The 21,772-nt window shown below is 47.4% G+C and overlaps 1 protein-coding gene across 3 annotated transcripts in view; it reads left to right on the top strand.

Annotated features, from left to right (window-relative positions):
- The window catches only part of wbp1la (WW domain binding protein 1-like a), a 122,316-nt gene that overhangs the window by 90,002 nt on the left and 10,542 nt on the right, over positions 1-21,772 (top strand). For all 3 annotated transcript variants that reach the window (XM_085994290.1, XM_085994292.1, XM_085994291.1), the window contains 2 exons: positions 4,471-4,579; positions 19,224-19,385. In XM_085994290.1, the coding sequence (XP_085850416.1) occupies positions 4,471-4,579; positions 19,224-19,385 (271 nt within the window). The remainder of the gene's footprint in view (positions 1-4,470; positions 4,580-19,223; positions 19,386-21,772) is intronic.

Below are 21,772 nucleotides of genomic sequence, written 5' to 3'. Positions count from 1 at the left end.
AGCCCCCACTGCCCCTTCCGGCTATTTGTTTCCCTCGGTCGCGCACGTCCTTTTTAGCCACCTCCGCTTTCAGCCCCAGTCGTCGTCCTCCTTGCTGGGTCCAGACACACCCCGATCGCCAGCCATTTCACTCGTAACCCCACTGCCTGCGCTACCTGTTACCCTGAATGAATGGCACTGGAGATTCCAGATTGGAACCCTGAGGCTTTCTGGCATCGTGGAGGTACAGCTGGTAAAGATTCACCAGGTTCATCCAATTTGGAGGAACAGTTGGGGACAGCTGGAAATGCATCCAACAATGGGCACTGTCTTCCAGGCTCAAAACTGAAGGTGCTTTCAACTGCTTCATTGTGTGTCCATTTTACCATCCTGCTTTTTGGCACCATTTATTACTGATAGGTAGCATGAATTAAATGGAACCGTGGTACAGGTTTCTGATTAGGAAGGAGAGCTAGATTTAATGGTCAATCTATTGGTGCTTGGCTCTGATTTATTTTTAATGCAGATTAGTGCAAGTATGGAGCACAGTTAAGAACATAAGAATTGGGAGCAGGAGTGGGCTATACGGCCCTTCGAGCCTGCTCCGCCATTCAATGAGATCATGGCTGATCTTCAACCTCAACTCCACTTTCCCACCCGATCCCCATATCCCTTGATTCCCCTCGAGTCCAAAAATCTATCGATCTCAGCCTTGAATATACTCAACGGTTCAGCATTCACAGCCCTCTGGGGTAGAGAATTCCAAAGATTCACAACCCTCTGAGTGAAGAAATTCCTCCTCATCTCAGTCCTAAATGACTGACCCCTTATCCTGAGACTATGCCCCCTAGTTCTAGACACCCCAGCCAGGGGGAAGCCACCTCTCCGTATCTACCCTGTCAATCCCCCTCAGAATCTTAAATGTTTCAGTGAGATCACCTCCCATTCTTCTAAACTCCAGAGAGTATCGGCCCAATCTACTCAATCTCTCCTCACAGGACAACCCTCTCATCCCAGGGATCAACCTAGTGAACCTTCGTTGCACCGCCTCTAAGGCAAGTATATCCTCCCTCAGATGAGGAGACCAAAACTGTGCACAGTACTCCAGGTGTGGTCTCACCAAAGCCCTGTACAATTGTAGCAAGACTTCCTTACTCTTATACTCCAACCCCCTTGCAACATGCCATTTGCCTTCCTAATCTGAGGAAGGATGTTCTTGCCATGGAGAGGGTGCAGCGAAGATTCACCAGACTGATACCTGGGATGGCAGGAATGACGTATGAGGAGAGATTGGGTCGATTGGGCTTATATTCGTTAGAGTTTAGAAGAATGAGAGGGGATCTCATTGAAACTTATAAAATTCTAACAGGACTAGACAGACTAGATGCAGGAAGGATGTTCCCGATGGCCGGGGGAATCCAGAACCAGGGGTTACAGTCTAAGGATAAGGGGTAAGCCATTTAATACAGAGATGAGGAAGAATTTCTTCACCCAGAGAGTGGTGAACCTGTGGAATTCTCTACCACAGAAGGCAGTTGAGGCCAATTCATTAAATATATTCAAGAAGGAGTTAGATATATTTCTTAAGGCTAAAGGGATCAAGGGATATGGGGAGAAGGCTGGGACAGGGTATTGAATTTGGATGATCAGCCATGATCTCATTAAATGGCGGAGCAGGCTCGAGAGGCCGAATGGCCTACTCCTGCTCCTATCTTCTATGTTTCTAATTGCTTGCTGTACCTGCATGCTAGCTTTCTGTGTTTCCTGTACGAGGACACCCAAATCACAATGGAGAAGTTGTATTATTGCTACACGTGGCAATGTTTCAAAACTATCCAGAATATTACGTGCAATTCCGGCTACTTTATAATCACAACAACTTGCATTTATGTAACATTTTTCATGCAGAAAAATACCCTAAAGCACTTTACAGAGGCATAATCAGAAATGAATGGGCGCTGAGCCAGAGAGGGGAATATTGGGAGGGGTGTCGAAATGCTTGGACAAAGAAGTGGGTTTTGAGGAGGAGAGCAAGGTGTCGAGGCGGAGAAGTTTAGGGAGGGAATTCCAGAGCGCAGGGCTGAGGCTGCTGAGGAACGCCTGCAATGTTTGAGGGGAGAGGTCAAGAGTCTGTGGAACGTGAAGTTCTCGGGACGGTTGTATGGTTGAAAGGGGTTAGAGGTGGAGCGGGGCAAGACCCACCAAGGGATTTTAACAGGAGGATGAGAATTTTAAATTGGAGGCATAAGGGGGCCAGGAGCCAGTGTCTGCCAGCAAGGACAGGGCGATAGGTGAGTGGCACTCGGTTTTGGATGAGCTGAAGTTTATGGAGGGTGGAGATTGGGATGCTGACCAGGGGAATATTGGACTACTTGAGTCTCAAGGTGACCAAGGCATTGATGAGGATTTCAGCAGCAGATGGGCTGAAGTAAGGGTCGAGGCAGGTGATGGGAGAGGATATGGGGTCGGAAACTCAGCCTAGGGTCAAATAGGATACGATTTTTAAAACACCTCGATTTTAAAGTTCTCACCCATGTTTTCAAATCCCCCCTATGGCCTCACTTTCCACCCCCCCCCCCCTTAAATCCGCAACTTCCTCGAGCCCGACAACTCCCCTTCCCTCCTCCCCCCCGCCCAGAACTCTGCGCTCCTCCAATTCTGGCCTCTTGTGCATCCCCAATCTTAATCGCTCCACCATTGGCGGCCATGCCTTCAGCTGCGTAGGCCCTAAGCTCTCTAATTCCCTCCTAAACCTCTCTGCCTCTCTCTCCTCTTTGAAGTCGCTCCTTAAAACCTACCTCTTTGATCAAGATCTTGGCCACCTGTCCTAATATCTCTGTGGCTCGGTATCAAAGTTTATTTGATAATCGCTTCTGTGAAGCGCCGTGAGATGTTGTACTGCATTAAAAGGCGCTATATAAATGCAAGTTGTTGTTTGAGGTTTTCCCCAAGACAATGGCTGGAGCAGGGGAATGAAACGGTGGATTTGGTACAGAGTTTGTGACGGGGGTCGAAGATGACGGCTTCAATCTTCCCAATGTTTAACTGGAGAACATTGCGGCTCGTCCAAGCTTGAGTGTCGGGCAAATGGAGGGGTCGAGAGAGGTGGTGGAGCAGTAGAGCTGGATGTCGTCTGCATTCATGTAGAAGCTGACCCACATGAGCTTCCCACTCGGGAGCAGGGGCTCTCCCACTGAGCTGGACGATGGAAGAAAGACACGGAGGACTAATCGGACCATGTCAAAGGCAGCAGAGCGCTTCAGGAGGGGCAGTGCGCCAAGATCACATTCGCAGAGGATCTCATTGGTGACTTTGGTTCGGGCTGATTCGCTGTTGTGGCTGGGATGGAATCGGATTGGAGAGATTCAAACATGGCGTTGTGGGGCAAAAATGGGCAGGGATTTGTAATTGCCATGGGAATTAATATTGACTGGGTTAAAATTTTATTAAATGTTATGTGCACTAACCCGAGGTAGAAAGCTATTTTACTCACCGGCTGTAGACTTTTCTGGTACAGGAAACTCTCGATTTACCGGCACCTAAATAACCGGAAATCTCTGTTAACCGGCAAAATTCAGGAGTAGGTTCAGGTAAGTTTTACTTCATATTAGTGGCCGTTCCTAGATCTGTGGCCGGGTTCCTGCACCTGTTGCTAAGCAACAGGGACGCTTGGATCTTGTGGTCGGGTTCCTGCACCTGTTGTTAAGCAACAGGGGTGCTTGGATCTTGTGGTCGGAGTTCCTGCACCTGTTGCTAAGCAACAGGGGTGCTTGGATCTTGTGGTCGGAGTTCCTGCACCTGTTGCTAAGCAACAGGGAAACCTGGATTTGTTGCTGTGTACGGAGCTCTCTACCTTTTACTATACCTCTCTGTAATCCGGACTTTTTAATAAACCGGCACCACGCCGGTCCCGTCGGTGCCGGATAAAAAAGAGTTTCCTGTAGTTACATGTAGACTATTTCTTTGTATTGCTATTGTATGTCTATCAATCATTAATCCTTCAGTCTGAGCACTGATAGGTATCACTGTACTGAATGCACTGACTGTAGTGACGCGTCTGCTGGGTCCTTTCATTAAATCTGGGTGAGGGGCCAAGGCCCATGTTGCAGGGCAGTGCCAAGAACGCAGGAAGAAAGACACAATAGGTAAACTGTAGCAGCTAAGCTTGGGTTTGTAAAGGCTAAAGATCACAAGAGGAAGCGAGACTGAGGAAGGTGAACAGTTCCACAGTTTTCTGGTCTTAGGACAGAATGAGTTAGATTGGGTGAAATTAATTATTGATTTTCAAATGTGTTAGACCCAAAACTGAAGCCATCCCTTTCCCATAAATGAACCATATGTTACCGTAAGATATTAAACTAAATTCTGGCTCATGCTGGTGGGCGGAACTAGATAGCCCTTTGGTTACATTACCGCCTTGCAATCATTCGAGTCTCTGTGATTTTCTCTCTCTTATCTCCACTGTAATTTTTTTTTTTTTTTCTTTTTAAGACTCAAGGACGAGAAGTATGCATCGGAGTGAACAACCAGAGTTACTACTGTGAAACAGGACATTGTTGTGGAGAATCGCAATGCTGTAACTACTATTACGAACTTTGGTGTAAGTATTGACCCCATCAATTCTAACTGTGAACAGAGGGAGGCGGCAGTTTTTTGTTGTGAGTCACAAGTTTCATTTTACCGATCTGTTAATGGAGGAGTGAAGGATGCCCCTCTCCCCGTCACCTTTGGTACCTGTTTATTGGATCTCTTTTTCTCTAACGCCTACAAATGCTCTCGTGAAGGCATTGAATCTCACTGGGGTATAGTTCCCTGGGCACTGGCTACTCTCCACGTAAGATCTTTGTGTCCTTCATAGATGGGTGATGGGGAGGTTCCTTTCAGCTTCCTTGCACAGAGCACAACCGGTTTTAACCTATTCTCTCCGGTTACGTATTTAAGGAAAGCCTGTAGTTTACCCGATACTGATTCTGACTACAGTGTGTATAAAGGAAAAAGAAGGAAGGCGGACTTACATTTGTATAGCGCCATTCACAACCTCAGGACGTCCCAAAGCGCTTTGCAGCTAATGAAGTACTTTCTGAAGTGTAGTCACTGTTGTAATGTAGGAAACGCGGCGGCTAATTTGAGCACAGCAAGATCCCACAAACAGCAATGTGATAATGACCAGATTATCCTGGTTTTTTTTTTAAACACTAACAGCTAGACTGAATGTAGTGATCCCAGAACATTCTTGAACATTACCAATATATTGGGCGCTGTACTTTGTTAGCTCACCCAAGTTGGCCGTGGGACTTCACAACCGAGGTATATTTTGGCCTGTCTGATGCACCTTTCCAGCAGATGTCACTGAACAGTAATCTGGAGCCAGGAGTCCTGTTGTATGTTTTTCAATCATTTCTTCCCCTCCCTAGCCCAGAGAGGTTGGGACCATTAGACGTGCCTTGAGCATTGCCCCTGCTGAAGTAAGTTTACTCAGCACAGAACTGGGATCAAACGTGGAACAGCTGCCCAATGTGCCCGCTAATTTTTTTTGTGTGCGCGGTCCCTTTAACTGGCTGTGTGGCCCATTCTAATTTTCACGCAGGCGCGGTTCCTTTAATATAAAAGCCAGTGAGCGGCCTCCGGACCGCGTAGCCGCGCAGCTTAGCGGGAACGTTGCAGCTGCCCCATATAATTTATTTTTGTTTAAAAGATGCGGAGAAACCTGCAAGTGAGCTTTTGAAAGTATTTGTCTTCTAGTTTTACTTTTATGAATTGTTAAAACTTCAGCCTACACAATTTGTAACATCAGAACTGCTGGATTAATCATTGGCAGTGTCATGAATCTCATCGTTCATGAAGAAATGATTCATGAAGTAACACTGGGTGGCCAGATGGTGGCGCCGTCCAAGGAGTATAAATACTCGGGCGTGGGCCCAGCTTGCCCAGGACGTTTTTGTAACCAGGAACTAGTGATGTAACTAGAATCTCATGGTTGTGAAACAGTTGATTAAAGCCTTGTTTTATACTCAAACCAAGTGATCAGTAGTCTTTTTACATCAGGCAGCATATTATCCTGTTAACCCGAGGCCCCGTCTGCCCTCTCAGGTGGACGTAAAAGATCCCACGGCACTTTTTCGAAGAAGAGCAGGGGAGTTCTCCCCGGTGTCCCAGCCAACATTTATCCCTCAACCAACATCACTGTGCGCAAATTGGCTGCCACACTTCCTACATTACAACAGTGACTACAGTTCAAAAGTATGTCATTGGCTGTAAAACACTTGGGACGTCCTGAGGTCATGAAAGGTGCTATATAAATGCAAGCCTTTTTTTTGTTTGTAAGATACAAAAAAAGTCATGTCGTACAAGTCAAGTCACACAAACTGTCAATCCAGTGAGCCATTGCACTGACCACCAATTCACATATGCTAAGATTGCCGCTGACTCTTATCTCCCTCTAGTCAGTTCACTCTCACTGCTAAATTCTTTGGCTGTGTTGTGTTTCTCCCTCCCTCCTGCCTTTCAGTGCACCAGAAGTGCAAAATTCTAGGAGGCAGTTGCAATAGAGAAATTTCAATGGTAGAAATACAAAATAAAATCAAAAACCTCTATCATGTACCCACCATGACCCATCAGACTTGCTGCGTATTTCTCTATAAAGGTTTGTGTTTTTATTCTCGTAAGCATTTCAGTCGGAGATAGTATTGGCTTGCGTCAGCTTGTATTCTAGGTTATTTGGCCGTATTTCAGCTGAAGATGCACCAAGCAGTGTTTATGCTGGTTGTATAGCATCTCTGCTGGTTTTCAAGTTGATAGCACTCTAGCCTCGGGACCAGAAACCTGAAGGTTCAAGCCCCAAAGTAGATGTTTGATCTGATGGCCTGGGCTTGACGCCCTAGAATAGCATTGAGGGGATACTGCATTGTCAGAGGTTCCAGTCCATTGAGCTGCTAAACTGAGGCCCTTCGCTGACTGCTCTGGTTCAGGTGCATGTTAAAGATCCCATGGCATTACTCGATGAAGAGCAAGGAGTTCTCCCCGTGTCCGAGACCCACACCATCAAAACAGACTAAATGGACATCCCTCTCATAGTTGATGGCGAATATTGCTGTGCACAAAATGGCTACTGCATTTGACTCCATAAGTCACTTCGGAAATCATTAACTATGCGTGAAGTGCTTTGAGATGTTTCAACTTGATGAGGTGCTATATAAATGTAAAATAGACCCTTGTTTCTTCAACCCTGGGTCTATGAAGGCACCACTGGGTCCCTATGTCTCTGAATTAATTTCGATATCCTTGTCCTTACCTTTAAATGTTTTCCTATTCTTGCCCACTCCACCTCATTAACCTCCTTCAGTCCTGTTTCTCTGCTCACACCCTTCATTACTCTGGCACTACTTTTCCACAGTATTTTCGTTCCACCATTAGTTGTTCTTTCATTCCATGGCCTCGTGAGCTGCTTGACAAAATCTCCACCCCCCCCCCCCGCCTCCACCACCACCCCGTACCACCTCCCTGCCTGCTTTTGAAAAAAATTGATATTAGGCCTGTCACTAGATATTTCTTTCATTCTCAGCACCAAGGACCACTCCTGAAAAAGCGCCCCCCACTCTCTATGAACCTAGTTGTGTTCTATGTGCTCAATATCTGGCAGGGTAGCAATTCCCAGGGGTTGAAGAGAACACCTTGGTTATTTTCATTTGCTCACAGGAGTTGACAGGAGCCCTCTCATGATCTCCGAGCCTTCAGATCGCTGGATTGTGCGATGTAGGCTATAAGCTATGAAATGCGGTTATTAAAAGTAAAACATTTAGACAGTAGCATAAAATCAATACAGCACATTTCACTTGCATATCCCCAGAGGGAAAAATAATAAGACGTGACTCTCTGAACATTACCAAACCTGGACCAGCGCCACTTACTCAACATTTATGTGAGGTTTAGTCTACGCTTGTAGATTATACCCATCAGGAAAGACTGAACAGACTGAGGCCCTTTTCTCTGGAGAAAGAGATGGCAGAGGGGTGACCTGTTAGAGGTCTTTAAGATTACAAAAGGGTTTGATAGGTTAGACATAAAGAAGATGTTTCCACCTGTGGGGAGACCAAAACTAGGGGCCATAAATATAAGACAGTCACTAATAAATCCAATAGGGAATTCAGGAGAAGCTTCACTACTCAGAGAGCGGTGAGAATGTGGAACTCACTACCACAGGGAGTGGTTGAGGTGAATAGCAGAGATACATTTAAGGGGAAGCCTAGATAAGCACATGAATAGAAGGATATGCTGATGGGGTGAGATGAAGGAAGGTGGGAGGAGGCTCGTGTGGAGCATAAACACCGGCATAGACCAGTTGGTCCGAATGGCCTGTTTCTGCGCTGTAACTACTATGTAATACTCTCAAGGCAAAAGATCCTCTATAAAATAATAACTGGATTATATTCTGTCTACATGGATAACTACTTGAACGAGATGGGTAGGGTTGTTTAGGGGACGTTGGTACAAATTACAGGTGCCTTGCATTAGGTCAGATCCCAGGAAGTTCTTTTCACTAGGTCGGTGACCTCTGAAATAAGGTGACCGTCCATGCATGAATGTGTGGCATTAACTGCACGCGTTCAAAAGGGAGCTGGATGAGTTCTTGCAAGTGGAAGATGACGTAAGAAAACTACTAGGCACTTGGTCTGAGTATTAAACAAGGCTTTAATCAACTGTTTTTCAACATGGAGATCTAGTTGTGTCCTTCACTAGTTCCTGTTAAAGGATGTCCTGAGCAAGCTGGGCCCGTGCCCGAGTATTTATACTCTCCCTGGACAGCGCCACCAGCAGGCCGCCCAGTATTATTTCAGAAGTCATTTCCACACGAATGACGAGATTCATGTCAGAAGATCACAGGAAATCACAGGAACCCCACAGTGCAGATAGAGGCCATTTCGGCCCATCGAGCCTGCACCGACACATATCCCACCCTATCCCCGTAACCCCACGTATTTAATCCCCCTAACACTAAGGGTCAATTTATCATAGCCAATCAACCTAACCCGCACATCTTTGGACTGTGGGAGGAAACCGGAGCACCCGGAGAAAACCCACGCAAACACGGGGAGAATGTGCAAACTCCACACAGACAGTCGCCCGAGGCCGGATTCGAACCCGGGTCCCTGACGCTGTGAGGCAACAGTGCTAACCACTATGCCACCTTGTGTTGTTATAGAAGGCAGGTGGAGTAACTCGAGTACAGAAGATTAAGGAGTGATCGGTTCGAGGTGTTTAAAATGTTAAAAAGATTCGATGGGGGTAGATACAGAGAGAAACTATTTCCTCTGGTGGGGGAATCAAGAAGGAGGGAACATGATCTTAAATTTAGAGCCAGGCTATTTCGACGGGCATTCTTTTCCACACAAAGGGTAGTAGAAATCTGGAATTCTCCCCACCCCCTAAAAAGGCTGTGAATGCTGGGGGACAATTGGACTTTTCAAGACTGAGTTGGATCGATTTTTGTCAGGTAAGGGTGTCATGGGATATGGAACCAAGGTGGGTGACTGGAGTTAAGATACAGATCAGCCACAATCTGATTGAATGGTGGAGCAGGCTCGAAGGGCTGAATGGCCTCCTCCTGTTCCTATGTAACGGGGTTGCTGGTATCAGTAACCACGGCCTCCCAGAGCTCGCTTCATCACCTGCCGGTGTTGGAAAAGAATTCCTCAGAATTTTTTCCTAAACTGGCCTGAGGTTCCACCCTCCCCCCCCCCCCCCCCCCCCCCCCCACCTCAGCCTGCTAACCTGCTCCTGGTCAATACCCAGTGTGAACTCTGCAGGAAAGTGCAGGCGTGTGGATTGGGCCCCTACGGCTGTGATGCACTTGTGGTCCAAAAGCTTGCCGATCCTTGCCATCAGGATGCGCATATGAATGGCCACTTGGCCTCGGTACTGGCGGGCTGGTCAAGTGTCGATGAAGGCCGCCTGCCGGTGCATTACAGAATTGTCGGGAGACAATTGGGAAGAATAAAGTCAACTGCCCTCCGGCATTGTAACCAGCAGCTTGTTCATTCGCACCAAGTCCCGTTCACCCATCACCCCTGTGCTCGCTGACCTACATTGGCTCCCGGTTAAGCAACGCCTCGATTTCAGAATTCTCGTCCTTGCTTTCAAATCCCTTTATGGCCTCGCCCCTCCCTATCCCTGTAACCTCCTCTAGCCCCACAACCAATGTTTCCCCCTAATCATTTTTTTTTTTTTTTTGATGCGAGACCCCTTTAAGGGGCTGTGCGGGACCGGGAAAGAGAGCTGCACGGCTTAGAAGGAACGTTGCCCACAACCCTCCGAGATATCTGCGCTCCTCTAATTGTGGCCGCTTGAGCATCCCCGATTTTAATCGCTCCACCATTGGCGGCCGTGCCTTCAGCTGCCTGGGTCCTAAGCTCTGCAATTCCCTCCCTGAACCTCTCCAACTCTCTACCTCTTTCTCCTCCTTTAAGTTGCTCCTTAAAACCGACCTCTTTAACCAAGCTTTTGGTCACCTGCCCTAACTCCTCCTTACGTGGTTCGGTGCCAAATTATGTTTGATAATCGCTCCTGTGAAGCGCCTTGGGACGTTTTACTATGTTAAAGGCGCTATATAAATACAAGTTGTTGTTGTTCATTAGTCATACAGATGCAGTAATACGTTCACTGCAGCTCGAATTAGGAAGAATAAACACATTTGCAGCAACAGGAAAAGGCTGTTGGATCCGAAAGGCCCTTCCCATTTATGATGAATCTGTATTGTAAACAGCTTTTGTTTGCCCTTGAATTGTGTCACTTACTGATTCATCTCCAGAATTGCCACAGTCTGGAAGGATACTTCGGGTAGCTTCACAAGATTACATGGGACACGCGAAAGCCCCTCTGCTGAAACGCTTCCAGTGGAAGGAGCTTTATACATAAAACCCAAAACTAGAAGATAAATATATAATAATTAAAAATAGATTTGAAATATCCTTGTGCTTTAACAGTTCCGGTATACGTCTTGTCCTCCGTGGCTTAAAATGTCTTGATGGAATCTTTTCCAATTTTACTGGATGGTGTGAATGTTTTATTAGGCTCCTGGTTATGAAATCTCCTTCCTATCGTGAACATTTCCAAAGTGGAGAATATCCTTTCACGGGATCGCAGCTGTCCCAACTGTAAAGTTGGTTCAGCGGAACTTCTCCATTTTTGTTTAGCTCCTAGTGGTGGGGGACGGGGGAGGGGATATACCACAGGCTTCATTGCCCATCAGGTGGGGGGAGTCAAGAAAGAGGAGTCAGACCATCAGGAAGCACTTTTTTCCCACACCAAGGGTAGTAGAGAATTCTCTCCCCCCAAAGTCTGGATGCCGGGACAATTGGAGCTTTCAAGGCTGAGCTCGATAGATTTTGGTCGGGTAAGGGTATCAAGGAATATGAAGTTAAGGCGGGTAAATGGAGTCGAGGTGCAGATCAGCCATGGTCTCATTGAATGGCGGAGCAGGCACGAGGGGCTGAATGGCCTCCTCCTGTTCCGATGTTCCTTGAACCCTGGATTATGTGCAGCAGGTTGGAAGTGTGGGATTGATTGCCTCATCCTTGTGGCTCTGTGATTTGTGACGTCGTTGTGCTGCCATAAACCACAGATTCTGGGACTTGAACAACTTGCTCTATATAATTGCCTCTTGTGTTACAGAACCGCTTTTAGAGAAGATAGGTCTGAGAAATGCTGAACTTCTGTTGGGTTGGGGTAGGGTGGGGTACTGATTGGGATGCCCCGGAGTGGTTGTTGGGATCACCCCTGTTTCTAAATTACTTAAGTAACCTGGATTCAGACATTCAGTGCAAAGTGGTCAAAATTTGCAGATGACACCAAACTAGGAGAGACAGTGGAATTGGAAATTACAGGATGAATTGGGGAAAAAAATAGATCAGTGGGCAGTAAAATGGCAGATAAAATCTAATGCAGACAAATGTAAGGTCCTGCAAGTAGGAAGAAAAGTAAGCAATGCCACGACTCCACGAATGGTGTTAGAATCATAGAATCTTATGGCACAGAAGGAGGCTATTCGGCCCATCGTACCTGTGCCAGCTCTTTGAAAGTGCTCTCCAATTAGTCCCACTCCCCTGCACTTTCCCCACAGCCCTGCAATTTTTTCCCAATTCCCTTTTTGAAAGTTGCTATTGAATCTGCCTCCACCACCCTTTCAGGCAGCGCATTCCAGATCATTACAACTCACTGCAAAAAAAAAAAAAAATTCTCCTCCTCTTCCCCACTGGTTCTTTTGCCAATTACCTTAAATCTGTGTCCTCTGGTTACCTCCCCCTCCCCCCCACCCCCCCCCCCCCCCCCCCCGGCCGGTGAAAACAGTTTCTCCTTATTTCATCTAGCAAAACCCCTCATAATTTTGAACATCTCACTTAAATCTCCCCTTAACCTTCTCTGCTCTAAGCAGAACAATCCCAGCTCCTCCAGTCTCTCCACGTAACTGAAGTCCCCTCATGGTGCTGAAATAGCTACGGAGAAGACGAAAGAGACCCAAGAGTCATTGACGTGGTACTCAACTTGCCCAACCTATGCGGGGACAGCAGCCAACAAAACCAACAGGTTGTTGAACCCCATGGCCGAAGAGTAGAACCCAAGTCACAGGAAGGTTTGACCAACCTCTACAATACTCGAGGCAGACCGTACTGCGAGCCATTACGTCCAGTTCTGCTCGCTGAGCCTCAGGGAGACTCTTCTGCAGTAGAAGCAGAGAGGAGCGACAAGGCCGATCCCGATTGTAAAATGTCTCGAGTTATGAGGAAAGACTGGAGAAACTTGGGCTTTCCAACCCGGAAAGGAAGCATCAGAGAGGTGCTCTTCAGAGGCGTATATGATAGCAAGTGGTATGGAAAAGACAAACCTGAAATATTCACGTTGACTATTGGGAGTAGAACTAGGAGGCAAATTTTAAAAGTGATTGTGTGCAGTTTTGGTCGCCTTATCTGAGGGAGGATGTTCTTGCCATGGAGGGAGTTCAGCGAAGATTCACCAGACTGATAGCTGGGATGGCAGGAATGATGTATGAGGAGAGATTGGGTCGATTGGGCTTATACTCGCTGGAGTTTAGAAGAATGAGAGGGGATCTCATTGAAACTTATAAAATTCTAACAGGACTAGACAGACTAGATGCAGGAAGGATGTTCCCGATGGTCGGGGAGTCCAGAACCAGGGGTCACAGTCTAAGGATAAGGGGTAAGCCATTTAGGACAGAGATGAGGAGGAATTTCTTCACCCAGAGAGTGGTGAACCTGTGGAATTCTCTACCACAGAAGGCAGTGGAGACCAATTCATTAAATATATTCAAAATGGAGTTGGATATATTTCTTAAGGCTAAAGGGATATGGGGAGAAAGCAGGGACAGGGTATTGAATTTGGATGATCTGCCATGATCTCGTTGAATGGCGGAGCAGGCTCGAGGGACTGAATGGCCTACTCCTACTCCTATCTTCTATGTATGTAAGAATAATTCTTCTTCACCCAAAGAGTGATCAACAAATGGAATAGACTTTGAGGAAGAGTAGTGGAATTGGAGTGGACCGTAAGGCACTGGAATTGGTTAAGAAACAATTGGATGTCTGGTTGGTTGGTTGCTGGGATCTTTCTGGACGGGTGTATTCAGATGGGCTGAATGGTCTTCCGCATCAGTAACTATCATGATGCTGAGAGACTTACCTCGACTGTCTTGTGGGGAGGATTCCACGTTGCCAGCAGTGGTGAAACTACGACTGGGCAATCGAACAATCTGGGGAAGGTCCATTCGAGCCAGCGATGCTGTTTCCGCTGGCTGCAGCAAGTTCCATTTCCTGGTGGGTAGGAAGGCCAACACCATCTGTTCAGGTGGTTCTCTGCTCTCCTGGGAGTTGTGGTACAGACTTATTTACAATGCTGCTACATACATGTGGGTAAGAAGAAAGAACTTGCATTTCCATAGCGCCTTTCACCACCTCAGGACGTTCCAAAGCCCTTTACAGCCAATGAAGTACTTTTTGAAGTGGAGTCACTGTTGTAATGTGGGAAACGTGGCAACCAATTTGCACACAGCAAGCTCCCACGAACAGCAATGTGATGATGACCAGATAATCTGTTTTAGAAATGTTGTTTGAGGGATAAATATTGGCCTCAGGACACCGGGGATAACTCCCCCGCTCCTTTTCAATATAGTGCCACGGGATCTTTGATGTCCACCTGAGAGAGCAGATGGTTTAGTGTCTCATTTGAAAGACGGCACCACCGACAGTGCAGCACTCCCTCAGTACAGTACTGCAGTGGAGTGTCGGCCTAGGTTTTGTGCTCGAGTCTCTGGGGTGGGACTCCAAGGCAGAAGTACTGACCCTCTGAGCCACGGCTGATGGTGGTGCTGTAATGTAAAGTGGAGACCCCCCCGCCCTCGCTGGTAGGGCTGACCCTCTGAGCCACGGCTGATGGTGGTGCTGTAATGTAAAGTGGAGACCCCCCCGCCCTCGCTGGTAGGGCTGAAGTACCAGTGCCTTATTTTCCACCCCTTCGACCACAGCCTTTGTGAGAAACAGGAACACATCAAGTGAAAAATCGCAAGGTTTGTTGTGTGTTCGAATCCAATGTCAGCAGAGTGCCGATAGTGTAAAGTGTAATAATGTAACTGAATCTTCCCAGAAACTACAGCTGAAGGACTAGAAGATCATGGTTCTAAAGGGGATCTGGTCTTTGTGTGTGAATATTATTTGTATAATGACGTGAATCAAACCATGTGTGGGGCAGGGGGGGTGGGTCCAAAACGAGGGGCCATAAATATAAGATCGGCACCAATAAATCCAATAAAGATTTTTTTTTTAATTCATCCATGGGATGTGGGTGTCGCTGGCTGCCCATCCCTAATTGCCCTCGAGAAGAATTCAGGAGAAACTTCATTGCCCAGAGAGTGGTGAGAATGTGAAACTCGCTACCACAGGGAGTGGTTGAGGCGAATAGTATAGATGCCTTTAAGGGCAAGCTAGATAAACACACGAGGGGAGAAAGGAATGGAAGGAACTGCTGAGAGGGTTAGAGGAAGCAGGGTGGGAGGAGGTGCGTGTGGAGCATAAACACCGAGATAGACCAGCTGGGCCGAATGGCCTCTGTCTGTGCTGTAAATTCTATTTAATCCTGTGTAATGTTGGGTAAACATCTGGAGGCGTAAAATCACAAAATTAAAGCCTGCTGTAAAACATTAACCAAACCAGGTCACTTTTATTGGGGAAACTGCAAAACAACATGAGCTGGTAATGACGTCCAGATAGATGAGAATGTTGAATACACTTGCGTAGGAAAAGGGAAAACGGAAGCAGTGGGCGGAGGGAGGGGAATAAATTGTTTGTCCTTTTTAAAGCCCCCAAAAAAACTTGGTGTCTCTCTTTTTTCACATCCTGTGCCGAGGGAGATTTGCTGAGTCAGTGCCTCGGTCTGCTTATACACATCGTGTGAGACAGCTGTCCCAAGCAGAGCAATATGTTTCCTACAACACGATCTGTAGCACTGGCTGCTCCGAGGACAGTAAACACATTTCTCTCCGGACCATTTTAAGTGGGAGCTAAAGCATCTGAATGTTCCAGAAGGCTGTGATGGTGGCGGGTGGAGGGGGGTGCAGCGGGGAGTAAAAAAAAACCGCTATGAGTGTCCTGTAATGTTTAAATATTGTATAGACAGCAGAGCTACAATTCATTGCCAGCACGCCGAGGTATGCTGAGCCGGGAGAGAACTTTCTTTTTAAAATAACTTGCGCATAAAATGGTGTCCTCCCTCCCTCCTTACTGAATAGAGGAGGTTTACCATCAACAGGAGGGGCCAGGAGAGAGAGCTGGAGGGACGGAGAGTGCTGCTGTTTGCTGCTACGGTGTTCCTCCAAGAGCCTGATATTTAAACAGCCGCTCTCCAAACCCCTACTCGAGTCCGGATTCTAAAAGGGATACAGTCGAGCACGATAGATAGGATCCGCGTGTAAGGTGACCCCGACCGCGCCTCCCCCCCACCCCCCATTTCCACTTTAGGTCCTAAACAGGGACTTAAATTTTTCATCTCGTATATGAGATTTATTTATATATATGTGTATGTGTGTGTTTCCCTCATAGAAGCATAGAAGATAGGAGCAGGAGTAGGCCATTCGGCCCCTCGAGCCTGCTCCGCCATTCAATGAGATCATGGCTGATCTGATCCTAACCGCCAATCTACTATCACAGAACCATCTCCTGAATCTAACAGAATTAGACACACGAAACAGGAGCAGGATCAGGCTACACGGCCCCTGGGCCCGCTCCGCTACCCACAGGGCCATGACCGATCCGCACCTAAACTCATGTCCAAATTCCTGCCCGCTCCCCGTAACCCTTAATTCCCTTTTCTTCTAGGAAACTGTCTATTTCTGTTTTAAATTTATGTAATGATGTAGCTTCGACAGCTTTTTGGGGCAGCATATTCCATGGACCTACCACCCTCTGAGTGAAGTAGTTCCTCCTCATCTCAGTTTTGAAAGAGCAGCCCCTTATTCTAAGACTATGCCCCCTAGTTCTAGTTTCACCCATCATCTGGAACATCCTCCCCACATCCACCCGATCCAACCCCTTCACAATCTTATATGTTTCAATAAGATCGCCTCTCATTCTTCTGAACTCCAATGAGTAGAGTCCCAATCTACTCAACCTCTCCTCATATGTCCATCCCCTCATCCCCGGGATTAACCGAGTGAACCTTCTTTGTACTGACTCGAGAGCAAGTATGTCTTTTCTTAAGTATGGACACCAAAACTGTACGCAGTATTCCAGGTGCGGTCTCACCAATACCTTGTACAACTGAAGCAATACCTCCCTATTTTTATATTCTATCCTCCTAGCAATGAAAGCCAACATTCCATTGGCCTTCTTAATCACTTGCTGCACCTGCATACTAACCTTTTGAGTTTCGTGCACCAGGACCCCCAGATCCCTTTGTACTTCAGTACTTTCCAGTTTCTTGCCATTAAGATAATAACTTGCTCTACGATTTTTCCTGCCAAAGTGCATAACCTCACACTTTCCAGTATTGTATTCCATCTGCCAAGTCTCTGCCCACTTACTTAGCCTGTCTATGTCCCCTTGCAGGTTTTTTATGTCCTCCTCACTACTTTCCCTCCCATCTTAGTATCATCTGCAAACTTTGATATGTTACACTCGGTCCCCTCCTCCAAATCGTTAATATAGATTGTAAAGAGTTGGGGACCCAGCACTGACCCCTGCGGAACACCACTGGTTACTGATTGCCAGTCTGAGAATGAACCATTTATCCCAACTCTCTGCCTTCTGTTAGATAGCCAATCCTCTATCCATGCCAGAATATTACCCCCAATCCCGTGATTTTTTATCTTAAGCAATAATCTTTTGTGTGGCACCTTGTCAAATGCCTTTTGGAAGTCTAAATACACTACGTCCACTGGTTCACCTTTATCCACCCTGTATGTTACTTCCTCAAAGAACTCCAGCAAATTTGTCAAACATGACTTCCCCTTCATGTAAATTCAGTACCCTGTCCCTGCTTTCTCCCCATATCCCTTGATCACTTTAGCCTTAAGAAATATACCCAACTCCTTCTTGAATATATTTAATGAATTGGCCTCTACTACCTTCTGTGGTAGAGAATTCCACAGGTTCACCACTCTCTGGGTGAAGAAATTCCTCCTCATCTCTGTCCTAAATGGCTTACCCCTTATCCTTAGACTGTGACCCCTGGTTCTGGACTCCCCCGCCATCGGGAACATCCTTCCTGCATCTAGTCTGTCTAGTCCTGTTAGAATGTTATAAGTTTCAATGAGATCCCCTCTCATTCTTCTAAACTCCAGCGAATATAAGCCTAATCGACCCAATCTCTCCTCATACGTCATTCCTGCCATCCCAGGTATCAGTCTGGTGAATCTTTGCTGCACTCCCTCCATGGCAAGAATATCCTTCCTCAGATAAGGCGACCAAAACTGCACACAATACTCAAGGTGTGGTCTCACCAAGGCCCTGTACAACTGCAGCAAGACATCCTTGCTTCTGTACTCGAATCTTCATCCCTCCTCACCTGAAGCTGTTGACCCGTGGTCGCAGTCCTCCAGTGTCTCTTCCACGTGGCCATTCTTGACGTCTTGTGCTCGGCAGGCTACTTGAAACATAAGGAGCTGCACAGCCGAGCCCACTCTTCTCATCGAATGCTCATTCACGTGCAGTTTACGTCAGGGGTCATGGAGAGTGTTCACGGGCAACAATCGAAACTTGCATTTATATAGCGCCTGTAAAAATAGTAAAATGTTCCAAGGCGCTTCACAGGAGTGCTGTCAGACCATATTTGACACTGAGCCACGTAAGGCGATATTAGGACGGGTGACCAAAAGCTTGGTCAAAGAGGTGGGCTTTAGTGAGCGTCTTAAAGGAGGAGAGAGAGAGAGGTGGCGCGGTTTAGGGAGGAAATTCCAGAGCTTAGAGTCTAGGCAGCTGAAGGCACGGCCGCCAATGGTGAGGTGAAGGAAATCATGGCTGCGCAAGAGGGCACAATTGAAGGATCGCAGAGATCCCGGAGGGTTGTAGGGCTGGAGGAGCTTACAGAGATGGGGAGGGGCGATGCATTACCAGACTGGAGCCAATGTAAGTCCGCGAACACGGGTGATGGGTGAACGGGACTTGGTGCGAATCAGGATACGGGCAGCAGAGTAGCGGATGAATTAAAATTTACAGAGCGTGGAAGATATCTGGTTGACTACATGTTTTTTTTCCACTTTCCCGAACCCATGGGGACTAAAGGCAGTTTTTAAGCATGATTTGCCATAATCAGCCAATTCAGCACAGATAGGGCGGGGGGTGGGGGATTTATACCTGCACATTTCCTGGCCAGTACATTTACCCAACTAGGACACCCGGGCCCACATGTGCAACACGCCAATAAATAAAGAAGGGTTTTATCATGGTCCGTGACTTGAAAATCAACATTGCTGCTGGAAGTTTTGGCCCATCTATGATGTACGGCTAGCTGTTTATTGCACACAGATGGACATAGTGCGAATATTTCTCCCCACTGAGGTTCACAGAACTTCCTCACTTCCTCGGGAAAGACTAACGTGCAATTTAAAAGAGAAAAAAATGTTTTATGTCTTTTATGAGTCCCTTCAAGTCTCTTGTGTAATTGACTGGACAATGGAAGCTGGGTTTTTTTTGGAAGTTGTTCAATTGTAATTCAGCTAGATGATATTTCTCCTTCTCTCTCTCCAGGGTTCTGGCTGGTTTGGACCATCATCATCATCCTGAGCTGCTGCTGCGTCTGTCACCATCGGCGGGCCAAGCTCCGCCTACAGCAGCAGCAACGGCAGCACGAGATCAACCTCATCGCCTACCAGGGGGCCCGTAACTACTCCCTGCTTCCGCTCTACCTGAGTAGGTGTCTCTGTCGCAGTCGGGGGAATTCCCCTGCGGCCGGGGGGGGGAATTGTGCATTGTTATTCGCCCTTTCAGAACATCGACTTGTCATTTTCGCAGTGAGGGGTTGGGGGTGGGGTGGGAAATGATCGCCGTGTTCACAACCGAGACGCTGTTATGGCGATACGTTGCTTCTGCTGTCGCTCTGTTAGAGCTGTTTTTTTTCTGACTTGCGCGTGTGCGCCACTTGCTGGCACTGTGTGTTGTAAATTTTGGCCATGTACTGCACACAATCTTCTGCCCAGTTTGGTCCAAAAAGCTACAGAGAATTACATAGAATTTGACAGCACAGAAACAGGTCGTTCGGCCCAACCAGGTCCGTGCCGGTGTTTATGCTCACTGTGAGCCTCCTCCCACCCCTCTTCATCTCACCCTATCACCATATCCTTCCATTCCTTTCTCCCTCATCGGTTTTATCCAGCTTCCCCTTAAATGCATCGATGCTATTTGCCTCAACCACCCCCTGTGGTAGCGAGTTCCACATTCTCACTGCTCTCTAGGTAAAGAATTTGTGTACAGTATGCATCTGGATTTTCATTATGGACTCCCAGTGGACAAGGCCCCTCCGTAAGGGTGCAGAGTCGGAAAATGTGACCTCTTGTGGGTAAGCGTGTTGCGTGGCACCGCATGGAGCCATGCAGGCTGGGCTAGACCTCGGGTTTGATCTTTATTCTTGCTGAATTAGCATTGTTCAGGGGGGGGGGAGAGGGGGAGATGGGGTGTCCGCTTACAGTCATTCATTGACTCCTGCTCGAGAGTCCAAGGATGGATACCTGTTGAGGACTGGATGGGGACAGTGGTGATGGTGTCCATGGCCATATAGACTCCGTACTTGCTACCTGGGCTCGCACTTGAAGTATGACACTCGAGCAAAGTGCTGGAGGATCCCTGGTTCCCTCAGTTTCTACCCCAGCAAGAGGAGAGAGAGAAAAAAACCGGAAAGGAACAAAATTGGAATTCTCTACCCCAGAGGGCTGTGGAGGCTGAGTCGTTGAGTATTTACAAGGCTGAGGTCGATAGAGTTTTGGACTCTTAAGGGAATCGAGGGATACGGGGATAGTGCAGGAAAGTGGAGTTGAGGTCGAAGATCAGCCATGATCTTATTGAATGGCGGAGCAGGCTCGAGGGGCCGAATGGCCGACTCCTGCTCCTAATTCTTATGTAATTTTAAAAAAATTCATTGGGGTTCCTGAAAATTATCTTGCTATCATTTTTTAAAGTTAGTGTCATTTTTCCAAATGTGTCTCCTGTAGGAAAAGATTTCTTACTCCATGGGTTAATTGTAATTTCGCCCGCAACAAATCCCTACTTCCAGAGAAATGAGGGGAGCAACCAAACTCTCAGATAACCTAAAGAATAGAACTGAGTATTTGGTGTAAGTTGGATATTGGTCCTTTTAACCCATGAGATCTGGGTCTGAATCCAGTCTGGTGGGTTAAACATTGTCCTCGCCTCCTGGGACCTGGGTCTGAATCCAGTCTAGTGGGTTTAACATTGTCCTCGCCTCCTGTGACCTGGGTCTGAATCCAGTCTGGTGGGTTAAACATTGTCCTCGCCTCCTGTGACCTGGGTCTGAATCCAGTCTAGTGGGTTTAACATTGTCCTCGCCTCCTGTGACCTGGGTCTGAATCCAGTCTAGTGGGTTTAACATTGTCCTCGCCTCCTGGGACCTGGTTCTGAATCCAGTCTGGTGGGTTAAACATTGTCCTCGCCTCCTGCGACCTGGGTCTGAATCCAGTCTGGTGGGTTTAACATTGTCCTCGCCTCCTGGGACCTGGTTCTGAATCCAGTCTAGTGGGTTTAACATTGTCCTCGCCTCCTGGGACCTGGGTCTGAATCCAGTCTGGTGGGTTAAACATTGTCCTCGCCTCCTGCGACCTGGGTCTGAATCCAGTCTGGTGGGTTAAACATTGTCCTCGTCTCCTGGGACCTGGGTCTGAATCCAGTCTGGTGGGTTAAACATTGTCCTCGCCTCCTGCGACCTGGTTCTGAATCCAGTCTGGTGGGTTAAACATTGTCCTCGCCTCCTGCGACCTGGGTCTGAATCCAGTCTGGTGGGTTTAACATTGTCCTCGCCTCCTGGGACCTGGTTCTGAATCCAGTCTGGTGGGTTAAACATTGTCCTCGCCTCCTGCGACCTGGGTCTGAATCCAGTCTGGTGGGTTTAACATTGTCCTCGCCTCCTGGGACCTGGTTCTGAATCCAGTCTAGTGGGTTTAACATTGTCCTCGCCTCCTGGGACCTGGGTCTGAATCCAGTCTGGTGGGTTAAACATTGTCCTCGCCTCCTGCGACCTGGGTCTGAATCCAGTCTGGTGGGTTAAACATTGTCCTCGCCTCCTGGGA

The sequence above is a fragment of the Somniosus microcephalus genome, chromosome 8, assembly GCF_052327205.1.
Source record: "Somniosus microcephalus isolate GS21.2 chromosome 8, FLI_Smic_1.0, whole genome shotgun sequence".
Taxonomy (NCBI): Eukaryota; Metazoa; Chordata; class Chondrichthyes; order Squaliformes; family Somniosidae; genus Somniosus; species Somniosus microcephalus.
This window is presented reverse-complemented; position numbering and strand designations above follow the sequence as displayed.